General features: G+C 40.8%; 3 protein-coding genes across 3 annotated transcripts; all 3 read left to right on the forward strand.

Moving 5' to 3' along the window:
* LOC134496482 (olfactory receptor 2AP1-like) lies at window positions 1-966 on the forward strand. Its single transcript, XM_063302212.1, has one exon. It carries the CDS (start codon window positions 1-3, stop codon window positions 964-966), a length of 966 nt encoding a protein of 321 aa, XP_063158282.1.
* A 3,794-nt stretch (window positions 967-4,760) lies between these two features.
* LOC134496483 (olfactory receptor 2AP1-like) lies at window positions 4,761-5,699 on the forward strand. Its single transcript, XM_063302213.1, has one exon. The coding sequence runs from the start codon at window positions 4,761-4,763 to the stop codon at window positions 5,697-5,699; it is 939 nt and encodes a 312-aa protein (XP_063158283.1).
* A 9,708-nt stretch (window positions 5,700-15,407) lies between these two features.
* On the forward strand, window positions 15,408-16,361 carry LOC134496484 (olfactory receptor 10A4-like). The gene has a single exon (XM_063302215.1). It carries the CDS (start codon window positions 15,408-15,410, stop codon window positions 16,359-16,361), a length of 954 nt encoding a protein of 317 aa, XP_063158285.1.
* The last annotated feature ends 283 nt before the right edge of the window (window positions 16,362-16,644 follow it).

A 16,644-nucleotide genomic window follows, 5' to 3' on the forward strand; every position in this document is an offset into this window, starting at 1 on the left:
ATGCAGCTTGAAAAGTCCTCAGAATGGCAGAACACAACAAAGATAAAAGAGTTCATCCTCCTTGGATTTGGGAACACTGAGAACCTGAACATTCTTCTCTTCATATTATTCCTGATCATTTACACTGTAACTTTATCTGGGAACCTTCTCATAATTACACTGGTTGTGGTGGAGAAGCGTCTCCACACCCCTATGTATTTCTTCCTTTCTAATTTCTCCTGCTTGGAGATCTGCTACACTTCAGCTATATTACCCAAAATGATGGCCAGTTTTATTACAGGAAACAGGGCAATTTCTTTTTGGGGCTGTATTTTGCAAATGCAGTTTTTTCTCACTCTGGCAGCTACTGAATGTTACCTCTTGGCAGCAATGTCATATGATCGTTACCTAGCCATATGTAGACCCTTGCATTATGTCACACTTATGAACAACAAAACATGTATCTTATTAGTTTCAATATCTTGCATAAACGGATTGCTTCTTATCACAATTTTAACATCCTTGTTGACACAGCTTACATTCTGTGATCGATACAAAATTGACCATTTCTTTTGTGATTTCACACCCCTGGTAAGACTTTCTTGCAGTGACACTTGGATGATTGAAAGGGTTGCTTTGATAACATCATCTCTAGGACTTCTGTCTACATTCTTCATAACGGTCTCATTTTATGCTTTTATCATCCAAGCAATTCTGAAAATCCCATCTGTGAATGGGAGACAGAAGGCATTTTCCACTTGCTCTTCCCATCTCACTGTGGTCTCCATTTTTTATGGATCTTTAATGTTTGTCTACATTTTGCCAAACACTGGAAACTTTGAAGATATGAAAAAGGCTTTCTCTTTCCTGTATTCAGTTCTTACCCCCATAGTCAATCCCTTCATTTACAGCCTACGAAATAAAGACATAAAAGAAATCCTTAGAAAAAAATTCTTCAAGTGTAGGAGATTTTCTGACTTTTATTAACATCAAGAGATGCAATATCAAGATAGTCTTTCTGCTGTATATGCTTAATTACTTTTATTTCTAATGATTTGTGGAATACAGTTTTCCCTTCAGCAATTTAAATTGGAATTGGTTCAAAAATGGGAAAATTAAAAAAAGAAAAAAATGTACTACTAAATATTAATACCTCCTTCTCTCTCCTCTAGCTTCTCTTCTCCTCCTTCTTCACTACAAAACAGATGCAACATTTGCTATGGATATCACTGAAATTCTACTATATTGGAATGATATTTTCTATTACTCATATATTGATTTCATGTTTCAAGGACTAAAATCCTGAATGATTAGTGCTATACAATTATATGAGATATGGATTTATTTGTTTATTTATTTCTGGATAAAGAAATATTCAATAAATATATATTCAATCCAGTTATACTTCTTTTGGTTGTTTTGGTTTAAAGGATGTCACTTTTTAATAGTAATGTTTTACGATTTGACACCTAGTAATTTTAAACTCAGTGTTGTGTAGTGGTTAAGGCATCAGGCTAAAAACTGGGAGACCATGAGTTCTAGTCCCACCTTAGGCACAAAACCAGTGGGGTGACCTTGGGCCAGTCACTTTCTCTTGGCCCTAGGAAGTAGGCAATGACAAACCACTTCTGAAAAACCTTGCCAAGAAAAATGCAAGGACTTGTCCAGCCAGTCTCCAAGAATCAGAGATGATTGAATGAATTAAAATAAATAAATAAATAAACTACTGCAGTATGAAATATTAATGAATAACAGTTTCTAACTTCACTGGTTATATATCACAGAAAACTACATCTATTATATTAGATGTCACAATAATACTAGCAACCTTCTTACATTAATTTGTATCCAAGGAGACTGATCATCTTTCTGTTATTTTATTTGTTCTTAAAGTTTGTCTGTTGTGCCATCTGGACTCCAAATGTGTTAAGAAAATCCTGCAGAAACATCCATTGGGATGTTTGAACAGTGACTTGCCAGTTGTTCAGTCCAGGCTGCTGGCTATCAAAGACCTGCTTTGGACAATTTACCTCCTGCTGGGCTCTCCTAACTTTCAAGTGGCAGTTGTTTTCCTTCCTATAGAATGGACCCACTGAGCAGAACAATTGGAAGAAATGGCAATAAAGTTCAGTAAATACTGAACTTTATGAACTAGGGTTCATCTGCTTGCCATGTATTATTTTCATCTGTTGAACTAGACCAGTTATTTTCAAGAGCCTTCAAGAAGTTTGTGGAGCTTAACCTGGAACACATTTCTCTTTTCTTTAAAAAAAATCTAAAAATCAAGAATGGACCTACCACTAGAGGACTGCTAGAGGTCTGGGAAAGGGGGAAAAAATGTGGATGTTGACTTTGTAATTTTTTCCCCTTCACTTTTAAAATGATAATTTTACTGTAAACCACCCAGAGTCCCCCTCCTTGGGGGGAGATGGGCTGTAGTAGAAATTTGAATAATAAATAAATAAATAAATAAAATACTTCTATGTTTAAAAAAAATGGAGTATCTGGGCAATCCTAGACAGTTAACCTTGATATCTATACTGGGCAAAACTCTGGAACAGATTATTAACCAGTCAGCTTCTGAGCATTTAGGAAAGAATGCATTAAATGACAGAAGCCAGCATGGAGTTATGAAAAATAAAGAATGCCAAACAAAATATATCTTTTTTGGATAGAGCTGGCAGTTTAGGTAACTACGGGACTAGGTTCATAGTTCTTTGAATAATACAAATTTGCTGTCAATAACTCCACTTAAAGCTGGAAGCAAGTGTCAAGGAGTGTACCACAGAGCTCCATTCTATATTTTTGATATTCAAAATATTTATACCTGGCTTGGATGAAGGTTTAGAAAATGTGATAATCCAGGTGCCAATGACAAACATTTGGAAAGTAGCAACACCTTGGATACTATCAAGGGGACCACAATAAGCTGTTAGAATAGACAGAAACCAAAAAGATTAATTTCAACAGGGGCAAACGCAGAATTTTATATATAGATAAGAAGAAAATCAAAGGCAGGAGTACAGGTTGGTGGATGGGAAACCATACCACATAGCATCACATGTGAACATCTGGGTGCCTTAATATTTTGTAAGCTGAATATGAGCCAACAACGAGATGCAACTGCAGAAATTAAAAAAAATAAAATCAAAAGCAATTTGAGTCTGCATTGACCAATATAGAGTGTCATGCTCAAGAGATGCCATGTTTTCCACTTTGTTGGTCATACCACACATAGGTTATACTGTCCAGATCTGTGTGCAACATTTTAGGACTTTGATAAATCACTGAAGGTGTTCAGCTAGGAGAAGAAAATATTTGGGTGTGGTATTATACTGTAGCTATTATCTGAAACTTTTTCATGCAGAAGTTAGGAGAGACAAGGGGAAAAAAATGAATCTAAATGAAAGAGAAGTTGATTTTCTCCTAATATAAATTGTGAGAGAGTGGAATGAATTGCCTTGGTGTCTGGGTTGTGGATGCTTGATGGTCTAATACTGATTTTCTATCCTGGTCAGTAGCTTGGACTAAATTATCATCAATCCATGGAATCCTTATATAATTGTATTATTTGATTCCTACTACTTTCTTCTTTTGGGGAATACCATTGTCCTATGTTACATTTTAAAAATACAAAAAAAAAATGTGAATAGTGGAGTTCAAATAAAAATGAAAATATTTTAAAATTTCATTCTCTCAGAATTTCCAAAGTGTAGAATTTTCTAACACTCTCTTTGAGTCAGCTTCTCTGGCAATCCCAAATCTATTGGTACAGAAACACTCCCTCTAACTGGCAGAGACTGAACATGTAAAAGAGAGAGAGGGAGAAAGAGATAGGGGGAAAATCCTGTGTATTTTTCTCCAGGTTCTTTGCATGTTTCCCCCCCCCCCCCCTCCTTTTTCCTCCCTCCCTCAAGCCTTACTTTCTGCTAGACCAATTATCATCTGGAGGCAAACCTTACTCTTGGGGCTATTCTGGTTGTCTTGTACTTCGTAGCATCAAGAATACAAAGTGATCTAACTGAGTTATATTCCCTGTCTGCAGCCAATTAAGTATTGAATGTTTATTTTGCAATTTCACAGCCTTGGAAGACCTTCTAATAGTGACAGCTTGAACGCTGCAACTTCAATTTTCAGAACATTAACCATAGGTATTCTGCTTATATGTCTTTTTTTTCATATCATATCACTAATACACACACACACACAGACATACACACATACATACATATATATTAGTGGTATGATGTGAAAATTTTCGTACCTTTTCCATCAGCAGAAACAATCTTGAAAATCCCACCAAGTTTAGAAGGTAAAAAAGGTGATGGTGCTGTTTTTTGTTTAAGAAACTTAGTCAGTTATTTTAAAAGTAACAGTATTAATAAAATACAAGTAATGTAATCCAAATCTGGTGCCTAATTGCTAAATCAAAATTTTCTTGCAATAGGAATATATCCCCTTTAGAGAAGGATTGAAGTGTATTAGACTATAATTTGGCAAATTATATTGTACTAGATACACTTTATAATTTGCAAAATTATCTGGTCCACTTATCAGATTTAGAGAAAAACTCAAACAAGGATATCAGGCTAGTCATGAGTCTTGGTTTTACAAGGTCTTGAGTAAATATGACTTAATAGGAGTCTGCATGTCTGTCCATTATCCCTATCTACCTATCTTTCTAAAACAGTTTTGATTTCATACAATATTGCTAGAAACATGGGGATGCCTTCATGGTCCCTAAATTCTGAGTTCCTCAACATCTCATCTTTTATTGTCAGATGCAGCTTACAAAACCTTCAGAATGGCAGAACAGAACAGGCATCAAAGAGTTCATCCTCCTTGGGTTTGGGAACACTGAGAACTTGAACACTCCTCTCTTTGTGTTATTTCTGATCATTTATATTGTGACTATATTTGGAAACATTCTCATCATCGCTCTGGTTGTGGCAGAGAAGCATCTCCACAGCCCCATGTACTACTTTCTTTCAAATCTATCCTGCTTGGAGATCTGCTACACTTCAACTATATTACCCAAAATGATGACCAGTTTTATTACAGGAAACAGGACAATTTCTCTTCGGGGCTGTATTTTACAAATGCACTTTTTTATCACTCTGGCAGCTATTGAATGTTACCTCTTGGCAGTGATGTCATATGATCGTTATCTAGCCATATGTAGACCCTTGCATTATGTCACGCTTATGAGTGACAAAACATGTATTTTGCTAGTTTCAATGTCATGGATAATAGGATTTCTGCTTATCACAATTTTAACATCCTTGTTGACACAGCTTACATTTTGTGATCAATACAAAATTGACCATTTCTTTTGTGATTTCACACCCTTGGTACGACTTTCCTGCAATGACACTTGGGTGATTGAAAGTGTTGCTTTGATAACCTCATCTCTAGGAATTCTACCTACATTTTTCTTAACAGTCTCATCTTATGCTTTTATCATCCAAGCAATCTTCAAAATCCCATCTGTGTATGGGAGACAAAAGGCATTTTCCACCTGTTCTTCCCATCTCACTGTGGTCTCCATTTTCTATGGATCCTTAATGTTTGTCTACATTTTGCCAACCACTGGCAGATTCAAAGATATGAATAAGGGATTCTCTTTCTTGTACTCCGTTCTTACCCCTATGGTCAATCCTTTCATTTACAGCCTCAGGAACAGAGAGGTAAAGGTAATCCTTAGAAATAAGCTGTGTTAATTTACAATATTTTTAGTGAATGATGTGTTTCTGTGTGTGTCTGTGTGTGTCTGTGTTTGTGTGTGTATGCCTTCGAGTCAGTCTAGACTCCTGGTAACTACAGGCCTAGAACTCATGGTCATCCACTTTCCAGCCCAGTGTCTTTAACCAGAACACCAAAGTACCTCACAATATTAATATATACAGTACAGATATCCTTCAGATTATAGTTACAACATTCTTTCGGTTCTATGGTTGGATAACATTTATTTATAATGAATTAGATCACCAGCATTTGGAATATGATTTCCCTTCAGCACTTTAAATTAATAGAACAGGCTTTGAATGAGAGAATCAATGTAATTCTATTACTGAAGATTGATGCTTCCTTCTCTCTCCTCCAGTTCTCTCCTTCTCCTTTTTCACTACTAATGGATTCAACATTTATTGTAGATATCACTTAAAGTTTATCATTTCAAAATGGCCTTTTATACTACTCATACAATGTTTTGAGAGAATTCAAGGCACACAATCTTGAGCTAATAACTATATTACATTATATTAAACATAATACATATGTGTGTATCTATGAAAATATTATATAAAATACTCTTGATTTTTTTTTTTTTAAAGATGACTGATAAGTAATAATTCAATTATAGGAATGAAGCAACACATGCATTCAATCTTCCTATCCAATATTTGACTTGGGATTAGTTTTACTTAAAAGCAAGATCAGAATTGTTTCCATTACGGTAAACTGTAAATGAGCATATCTTGGCCCCACTGATGCTCATGGCTTATGTCATGAGTACTGATGGTGAGCAGGAGGGGGTCTCTATCCAGGGTGGAAAATGCATGCATAGTACTGAGGAATTAAGCAGCCATTCAAAGAGACACAGATCAGACCCGCCTTAACTTTTGGGGTTTATCTGTATGGGTTTTCTCACGCTTCTTCAGTTTGTTAGGATTTTCTGTTTTATGTACCAGTAATAAATACTAGAGACCTACTCCTCATCTCAGCATGATTTCTGACTGTTAGGACATCTGTATGCTATTCAGCAGAAGGCATTTTTGTGAAAATATATGACACATAGCTAAAAATTGTGATGGAATTTTATACAGTGTAGTAGATAACTGCAAAGATCGATGCTTTTGAACTGTGGTGTTGGAGGAAAATTCTGAGAGTGCCTTGGACTGCAAGAAGATCGAACCAGTCCATCCTCCAGGAAATAAAGCCAGACTGCTCACTTGAGGGAATGATATTAAAGGCAAAACTGAAGTACTTTGGCCACATAATGAGAAGACAGGACACCCTGGAGAAGATGCTGATGCCAGGGAGAGTGGAAGGCAAAAGGAAGAGGGGCCGACCAAGGGCAAGATGGATGGATGATATTCTAGAGGTGATGGACTCATCCCTGGGGGAGCTGGGAGTGTTGACGACCGACAGGAAGCTCTGGCGTGGGCTGGTCCATGAAGTCACGAAGAGTCGGAAGCGACTAAACGAATAAACAACAACGAGTAGATAACTGCAGCCAATACATGATACATTTCTCTCAGATATTAAGCTGTAGTCTATCTGCCTCCTGCAACTACACTTGCAATTCCTCAACTCATAATCAGCTGCTGGACAAGCTGTGAAGGCCTAGAACAATGACTCTGAACTTCTGCTCTCCTTGCAAAGAAAATGGTGGTCCTCTGATCTCACAAAACTGTTTTTAGCGACCTTGGAGACTTCAAAGAAGAAATGAACATTCTAGAATGACTTTCTTGGATGTCATCCTCCCCAGCATCTGTGCCTACTTTCTTCAAATAGCTCTTGGTGGATTATGGATAATTGGAATGGGGAGGAAGATATATCTTCCTATACCACCTTCTTCTCCACCTCTGCAATGACAAATATGCATTAAAAATAATCAAGTGGCTTACTTTAGAGGGGAAGTATCTGAATGCCAGGCACTAGGAATAGTCATCTAAGTCTAAATAAGTATCCATAATCCTTGGCCACAGTACAAGTAAGATCATGATAATGGCTGGAAGAATCTTTTCTGAAGAGCAACTCCAACTCCTTAGTCAATTCTGAGATCACTGTTTCCATAATATAGTACCTCTTCTACTACCACCACCTCCATCATGAGCACTACAATATTGCTACTATCTTAAAAGTTCCAGAAAATATTATTATTATTATTATTATTATTATTATTATTATTATTATTATTATTATTATTATTTTATTATTAATTGATAGCCAGGTTTCAGAGTAAAGCACTACTGTACTTCTAATTGTGGATGCTTTGCACAACTTTCTTTGGGTATCTTGCAGCTACAGAATGCTATTTCTTTGGGTATCTTGCAGCTACAGAATGCTATTTTCTGGCAGTGAAGTCTTATGATCATTATTTAGCTATGGTAAAGGGATGAAAGAATAACCTTGAGGAATAGGAGGAAGAGCTGCAACCAAGACAACAGTCAGACAAACAAAATCTGTGTCTGGGGCAGAAATGTAATTTGTGAAAGTGTCTCAGTCATGACCCTCCCTAGTACTTATGAAGGAAAAAAAAAGGGGGGGAGTACTTTCAGATTTGCAAGATTCTGTTACTATAACCTTATAATACAAGTAGTATTAGCTTGCATGTTTTTGGTTTTTAAGTTTGGTCTACCTTTGAGGGCTGACAAATATGCAATCCATTGCATTATGCTATGCTTATGAATAGCAAAATATCCTGCTTATGAGTGGATCATGCATAAGTTACTCATTGTTTGTAAGTCGTCTTGTATTCTTGTATCTTAGCTAAGCTTCTGTGGACTCAACACAACCATTTTTTTCCCCTGTGATCTAGACATTCTTTGCTTGCTATTTCATTTCTTTCATTATATATTCAAATTTCCATCACCACCCATCTCCCCCAAAAAGGGGACTCTGGGCGGTTTACAATCAAAGTTAAAACACATAAATTACAATATGGTGCCACTCCCACCCCAAGCGAGGCAGCAGAACCAGGTTTTTAGGTTCTTCCGGAAGTCTGGGAATGAATGGGCCTGTCTCAGCTCCAGGGGCAGAATGTTCCAAAGGGCAGGTGCCACTGAAGAGAAGGCCCACCTCCTGGACCCCGCCAGGTGGAATTCCTTTATCGGCGGGGTTCGTAGCATGCCCTCGCTGCATGACCAGGTGGAGCGGGTGGATGTTATGGGGATGAGGCGTTCCCTCAGGTAACCTGGCCCCATGCCATGTAGGGCTTTAATGGTCATAACCAACACCTTAAATTGGACCCAGAAGCAAACTGGTACCCAGTGCAGCTAGCGCAGCAGTGGTGTCATGTGTGCCGATCTTGGGGCACCAAAAACTGCTTGCGCGGCCTCATTCTGGACCAGTTGAAGCTTTTGGACACATTTCAAGGGTAGCCTCATGTAGAGCGCATTGCAATAGGGCATGAGTGACTGTTCGGAAGGTCGATGTCATGAGTAAGGATGGCAAGCAGGGGGCTCCCATCCAGACTGTTAAGCGCATGCGTAGCACTGAGGAATTGGTCAGCCATTCAAAGAGACACAGATCAGGACCGCCTTAACCTTTGGGGTTTATATGTCTGGGTTTTTCCCACGCTTCTTCAGTTTGTTAGGATTCCTGTTATGTACTAGCAATAAAACATTAGAGACCAGTTCCTTGTCTCAGCGCGTTTCCTGGCTGTTAGGACAGCCTCTTGATCCAGGAAAGGGTGTAACTGGTGCACAACACAAAGTTGTGCAAAGGCCCTTCTGGCCACAACTGCCACCTGCTCATCGAGCAGGAGTGGCGAGTCCAGGAGGATCCCCCGATTATGAACCAGGTCTGAATGGGGCAGTGCAACCCCATCCAGAACTAAAGATGATAACTTCCCAGATACAGAGGAACCATCAACCCACAGCCACTCTGTCTTACCAGGGTTCAGTTGAAGCCTGTTGTTCCCCATCCAGACCCCGACAGCCCCAAGGAACTTGGAGAGGGCAGCAACTGCATCACTTACCTCACCCGGGACGGAGATATATAACTGAGTATCATCGGCATATTCATGATACCTCATCCCGTGGTGACAAATGATCTCGCCCAGCAGTTTCATGTAGATGTTGAATAGGAAAGGAGAGAGAACCGAACCCTGTGGCACCCCACAATGGACTGGTCGAGGGGCAGATCTCTCCTCTCCTATCACCACTGATTGGGACCGGCCCTGGAGGCAGGAGGTGAACCAGCACAAAACTACGCCACCCACTCCCAACTCCCTGAACTGACCCAAAAGGATACCATGAAAGGGGTCCAGATAATCTGTTTCTTCCAGAATCATCTGGAGCTGCAATGCAACCACTTTCTCAACCACCTTTCCAAAAAAGGGAAGGTGAGAGACAGGGTGAAAATTGCCCAGTATAGTAGGGTTCAGGGATGGCTTCTTGAGGAGGGGGTATACCAGTGCCTCCTTGAAGGCAGCCAGAAACTCCCCCTCCCTCAAGGATGTATTAGACATCACCTGGACCCAATCACAAGTCACCTCCCGGGCCGATTTTAAAATCCAGGAGGGTCAAGGGTCAAGATGGCATGTGGTTGCATTTGCAGTCCGGAGGATCCTGTCCACCTCCTCAGGCCTAACAGGATCAAACCATTCCCAGATAATAGGGTAAGTACGTCCCCTGGGCATCTCCCCAGACTGTGCCTCATGCTTAGAGTCCAACTTAGAATGAATCTGAGCGATTTTATCCTGCAGATGCTCAGAAAACTCCTCTGCATGGCCCTGTAAATAGATCACCGAATCCCCCTTACCCAAGAGGGATCAGGTAATCCTAAACAGGGCCACTGAGTGGCATTCTGCGAATGCAATAAGAGCAGAGAAATATGGGTGTTTCGCCACTCTTACCACCACAAGGTAGGCCTTAATGGCGGCTCTACCTTGTGTATGGTCAGATTCGCTCCTTGTCTTTCTCCAGCAGCATTCTAGATGTCTCTTAATCCTCTTCCAAACCTGCAACTCCTCTGTAAAGCACTGGGAGTGGTGGGTCAGATGAGGCAAGAGAGTTTGCACAGGCGTGATCCTGTCCAAGGCCCCTACCACCTCCCTATTCCAGGCCACGGCTAGGGCCTCCGCTGGACCATGCAGTAGATCCTCGCGTATAACCCCCAGCTCCCTCTGAAACCCTACTTGGTCCATCAGTCACCAGGGGAGGACCAATCAAATGGGTCCTGCCTCCCTGCAGAGTGGGGCAGCACCAGAGAATCTCAAGGCCACCAGGGCATGATCTGACCATGACAATGGGGACAGATCCAACTCTCCCCTCAGATCACATTGCCACTGCTCCGAAAAGAAAACCAAGTCTGAGGTGAGGCCACTGTCTCAAGTCGCGTCCCAAATAATCTGGGACAGGCCCATGGCCGCCATGGTGGCCATGAACTCCTGAGCCACCTCTGAGGCAAGCCCCAGGAATGGCAGATTGAAGTCCCCCAGAACCATGAGCCTCGGGTACTCCACCACCAGCCCCGAGATGACCTCCAGCAGCTCAGTCAGGGCGGTTGCCATGCAGCAGGGAGGCTGGTACAGCAGCAACACTCCCAACTGTTCTCGGCACCAACTTGAAGAACAGGGTCTCACAACCAGCCACTTGTGGAGCAGTGCCCCTGAAGGCCACTAGAGGCTGTAGGATCAAAATGGCCACCACTCCTCCCCTGCCCCGGCATCTCGGCTGGTGCCACACCTGAAACCTGGCTAGGTACATTTCTGAAAGAAATGTGCCCAGCCAGGTCTCAGTAATACATGCCAGGTCAGCCCCCTCCTCTGTGATTAAATCGCATATGTGGGGGGCTTTATGGTTAACTGACCTGGCATTAAGCAGCAGCAGTCGGAAGCCAGGGCCCTCAAGGATCCACTGACCAGGGCCTGGGTCTGAACACAGAGGGCTAGAATATTCCACTGGTAACAAACACTGGGGGTGTCTTCCCCAAAGATGGCCTGCCCTCCGGTTCCCACCATAACGTCCCCGGCCCATCACCACCTCGATAAAGTGACCCTTCCCTACAGCCCCCAGAGTTTCCAAGCCAGTTGCCTCCATTCCCAGACCTCCGGAACCCTAGGTTGAAGAGTCCCCTCCCCCACATACCCAGCCTCTCACTCACAACCGGCCACAAGTGATGGAAGGCCCTCCCAGTGCACCAGCTCTCGCTCTCAGCACTGTTTGGGCCTAGCCACCACCCATACATATATACACACACTCACTGCACCCTCCAACCTCTCACTGATCACGGGGGCACCCCATCCACTCCTACCCTCCCCTATCTCTCACTTAGGAGGGATACTCTTACATAAATTAAAACCAGGACTTCCCACCCATCTCTCCCCAATGGGGAGCACCCCACTCACACTTAGGGGACCTAATACCCTCTTCCACCCCCCAGTAATTGGGGAGCAACCAGTCCTCCACCGCGATGTTCACTAAGAAGTCCATCACACTGGCACATCCCCATCCTCAAGGCTAGGAGCCGCTACTGGGATTCACCATCTCAACGACGTTCCAGTAGGCAGCAGCACCATCTCAGCAAGGTTCCAGCAGCAGCAGCAGTGTCAGCGGGGATCCAGCAGGCAGATTCACCATGGGAGACGGTTGAAGGTTCCACCCCAACTACCAAGTCCACCAGGCCTGCCAGAGGTCCGCTAGGCTCCACCACTCCACCTTAGCTTACTGCACCTCTGCTACTGTGCTTCGCCCACCAGGCCTCCACTCCACTAGGCCTTGCCATGCTCTACAACACTCTGCAGGGCCTTATGACAGGGTCTATCACTTCACTGTCTCATGGACAGCACGCCAGCGTTTCTGAGGCCACCAGATCCCACCAGGGCCAGTTGAGGGGTAATAGAGGGTTGCCAACTCACCCAACCCTTGGGAGGTCCCCCGGGGCATGCCATGCTCCACCACACCCCATTGCCTCACCGCTCTGTGCCCTGTTGCCTCACTGCTCTGTGCTCCGCTGCCTCGCTGCTCCACCCAGGGGGAGGTCCATGGTCCAGCATCTCCACCACTGTCCAAGGTATTTACCGCTGGGATCCCCCTAAAACTGGCCAAATTGGCCCACAACATTCCCCCACAAATCCCCACACTGACACAAAGGGGTTAGGGGAGCAGGCTCCTAAAAACGTGGATCTCTCCTCCTGGAGCCGCCTGGAGCTGTGACTAGCATCCGCTCCTGGTCGCCATCTTTCCCTTCAGCATGGTACATCAATTCAATTCAATAAGCCATGGTTAAACTACAGACTACAGACAACACTATTTTCAGTGATTTCCTGCTTTTATGGTTACTTGATGACTGTCTATGTCTTACCAAATATAAATTCATGGAGTGAATGGAAGAAATTGCTCCCTGTTTTACACTATGCTTATTCCGATAGTCAATCACCTCATCTACAGCTGAGAAACAAAGAAATCAAAGAGGCAGTACAGAAAGCTTTCAAGATGCTTCTCAGAAATTGCTAACACTCTGCAAAAAAAGGAGAAGTATCTTTATCTTCCGTTTCATCATAGGAATGCTTTATGATTCTGGATAAGAATTTTTTCCCATTCATGACTATTTCAAAATTAGTCAAACAGTCTTCACTTCCAAATATGTACCAATAGGAATGCAGGCAATGAAAATTAACCCATTTCACTGGAGAGACAGAAAAATAGGAAACTATTTGTCTGCCCTCTTGACATTGAAGTTGGAACACTTCACACACACTCTAAGGAGACTATTCATTCTGTATAGTCTTTGGCCGTCTTTAGCTGTCTCTTCTGCAGATAACTACTGAGCAAAAACTTGGTAGCATATCTACTCTTTTGAATGTCACATCTATTAGAAATCAGGAGTAGAGACCCAACAATGTTAGGGATACAGAGATGGAGATAAGAAGCTAGAAGTAGACTCCTTTCTTAGATATACTGTATGTGAGACTCAGCTTATCTCAGGCCACCTGGATTGCCTGTCCCCATGCTTAGTGATATCTGGAGAAATAGAAGAAAACAGGAAAGAAAACAGCTAAAACTTCCTTTCAAATGGATGAACTATTTGTTTTCAGACAGGTATTTCATAGCTTTTGATGTAATGAAACCATTGGGAGTTAACACTAATAATATGGAAGTCATCATTTCCCAAGTGATTTTCTCCCTCATTGTTAGTTATTGACTTTTTTTTACAGATTAATAGATATGTTTGTTTTGAGAAAACATAAATGAATATTTCATTCACAGAAAACATATATCCTCATCTACACTCTAATAAAAAGTACATATTTTCAAAGATTCTTCTGGATAGATGTTCTGAAGTATTGAATGCAGGATGTTCATTAACAGGATAGTTTCCAAATAGCATCCATAGTGAGCAACTGTGTGTTGAAGGCATCATACAATGTTTTGTTTTCTGTTTTTCCTCTAATTCTGTCTATGACCTGAATATCCTGTGGTAAGGAAAAATCAAATCAGCAAGTTTCTAGGACATACTAATTTTAAGGTAATAATTGTTCTGCACTCTTTAGCACAAAGCTAATGGCCTTCAGTATAATCAAAGTGAAACATTCCAGGCTTTTGAAACGTTCTCTCTCTCTCTCTCTCTCTCTCTATATATATATATATATATATATATATAAGAAGTGTTTAATTTAAATTTATTTATTTATTTATTTGAGGAATCAAGTTTCTCTCCCTAGGACTCACATTTCAACAACTGAAGGCATCATCAAGAGGTGAAAGAAGAAATTCTACTTGAGTGGCATATGTATCTACAAACTTTGCCCACATATATTTTTGGACTAAAAAAAGTAGTTTTTTTGCCAAAATCACCTGAATCCATCCACCAAGTGACTCTGCAAGACATCATGTTGCTAATTAGGGCTGTCTTATACGGTTATCCTCCTATCCTCTCCCGCATAGTCCCCTGCTTAAATATTATTTCTTACGATGTCCCATACATTGTACTGATCCTACTGATTCTTCTGAACAATACTCAGGGAAAACATTGCAATCTCAGTCATTCATTTCCTAGGCCGGGTGCTCTCCGGGAGCATGAACTTCAGCTCCAAGGATTTTTCAGTGAACATGGCCATTATTAGGAATAATGGGAATTAAAACCCACATATCCAATTCAAGTCCATCTTTGTTTAGTGGATAATTTTCTTGCTTGCTTTTTTTTTATTCTCATGATTATGTTCTTAGCACCAATACAACATACAACCATTAAGGGTCTCACAGGTTTTCAGGTATGACATATAATTAAAATGAGCCAAGATATTGATATGCACATTTTTTTTTTAAAAAAAATATTCTTTCATCTCTGATAAGCTCCAAATTGGTACATCTTGTGAAACAGTCAGAAATGGGAAAATAAAATTTGAGAGAACAAATTTGCCAGAAAATTATTTTGATGTGATTCTTGTATCCAGCAATTGTTTGGCTAAATACACAATTTATTCATTCTTCTTTTTCCTTGTCCTCAGCTATATGCCAGGTTTATGAGCTCCTGAGAGATTTACATTCATTCTTATAATACATAAATCAAAGCTGATAAACTAAATTAAGTGTATATATCAATTGGAATGGCTTCCTCTAAAAACTAAGAATATAGTGACCTACATCACTATTGACGACTTCCAAGTTAATCTGGATATTTTCAAGAAAAGACCCTAAGTAAATGATAATTTAAAATAATTCCTGTGAAATTCATTGTTGCTCTTTGTTTTTATTTAGATGTCTGTAAAAAACAATCCAGGTGGAGAAAATGAAACAGTTCCTGTGATGTTTATTCTTCTTGATTTCAACACTGGGGAATTTCAGGCTTTATTTTCTATACTCTTTCTACCCATCTATATAGCAACTATGACTGGGAACATTCTCATCATCCTTCTAGTGATCATGGACCGACAGCTTCACACTCCCATGTATTTCTTCCTGGGAAACCTATCCTGCCTGGAGACTTGTTACAGTTGCACCATTATGCCGAGGATGCTAGCCAGGTTTCTAAGTGGAAAGAGCACTGTTACTATGAGTGGATGCTTTGCACAACTTTATTTCTTTGGGTATCTTGCAGCTACAGAATGCTATTTTCTGGCGGTGATGTCTTATGATCGTTATTTAGCGATATGCAAACCATTGCATTATGCAATACTTATGGATAGCAAGGTTTGCATCCTGCTTATTACTGGGTCATGGATAAGTGGTTCATTGTTTATCAGTTTTATCATATTCTTGGTATCTCAGTTGAGGTTCTGTGGACCCAACAAAATTAACCATTTTTTCTGTGATTTGATCCCACTGATAAGACTCTCATGCAATGATACCACTTTGGTGGAAACTACAGCTTTCGTTATCTCCTTCATAGGAACTCTGGCACCATTTATTATAACTTTGACCTCTTATGTTTGCATCATTAAGAACATTTTGAGAATCCCATCCCTAAAGGGAAAACAAAAGGCATTCTCAACTTGTTCCTCTCATCTCACAGTGGTTAGTTGCTTCTATGGCTCCCTGATGATGGTTTATGTCTTACCAAACTTGAGTTCAACGAGTAACTGGAAGAAACTGCTCTCCCTCTTCTACACTCTGCTCACTCCTTTGGTCAATCCCATAGTCTATAGTTTAAGGAACAAAGAAGTAAAGGAAGCAGTGAAGAAAATATTCATGACGCTTCCTAAAAGTCACTAACATACTAGATATAAAGAGGAAACAGTTTTACCACTGACCTTATAATGAGTTCTTATGAAGGTTGATTAATAGAGAGACCAGTATATTTTTACATGTCAAAGTTAAATCCAACTGTCTTGAATGGGGCTTATTTTCAAGTGTGAACATGGTTGCACTTGAGAAAGTGTTTTTTAATATATTCCATGTACATCTTCATTGTTGGGACAAGTTCTTATCCAACAACCTTGCTTACAATTCATTTGTTAACTAGGTTTCCTAACATATTTTAAGTTACAATCACTTC

This window comes from Candoia aspera, chromosome 4 (assembly GCF_035149785.1).
Source record: "Candoia aspera isolate rCanAsp1 chromosome 4, rCanAsp1.hap2, whole genome shotgun sequence".
Lineage (NCBI taxonomy): Eukaryota > Metazoa > Chordata > Lepidosauria > Squamata > Boidae > Candoia > Candoia aspera.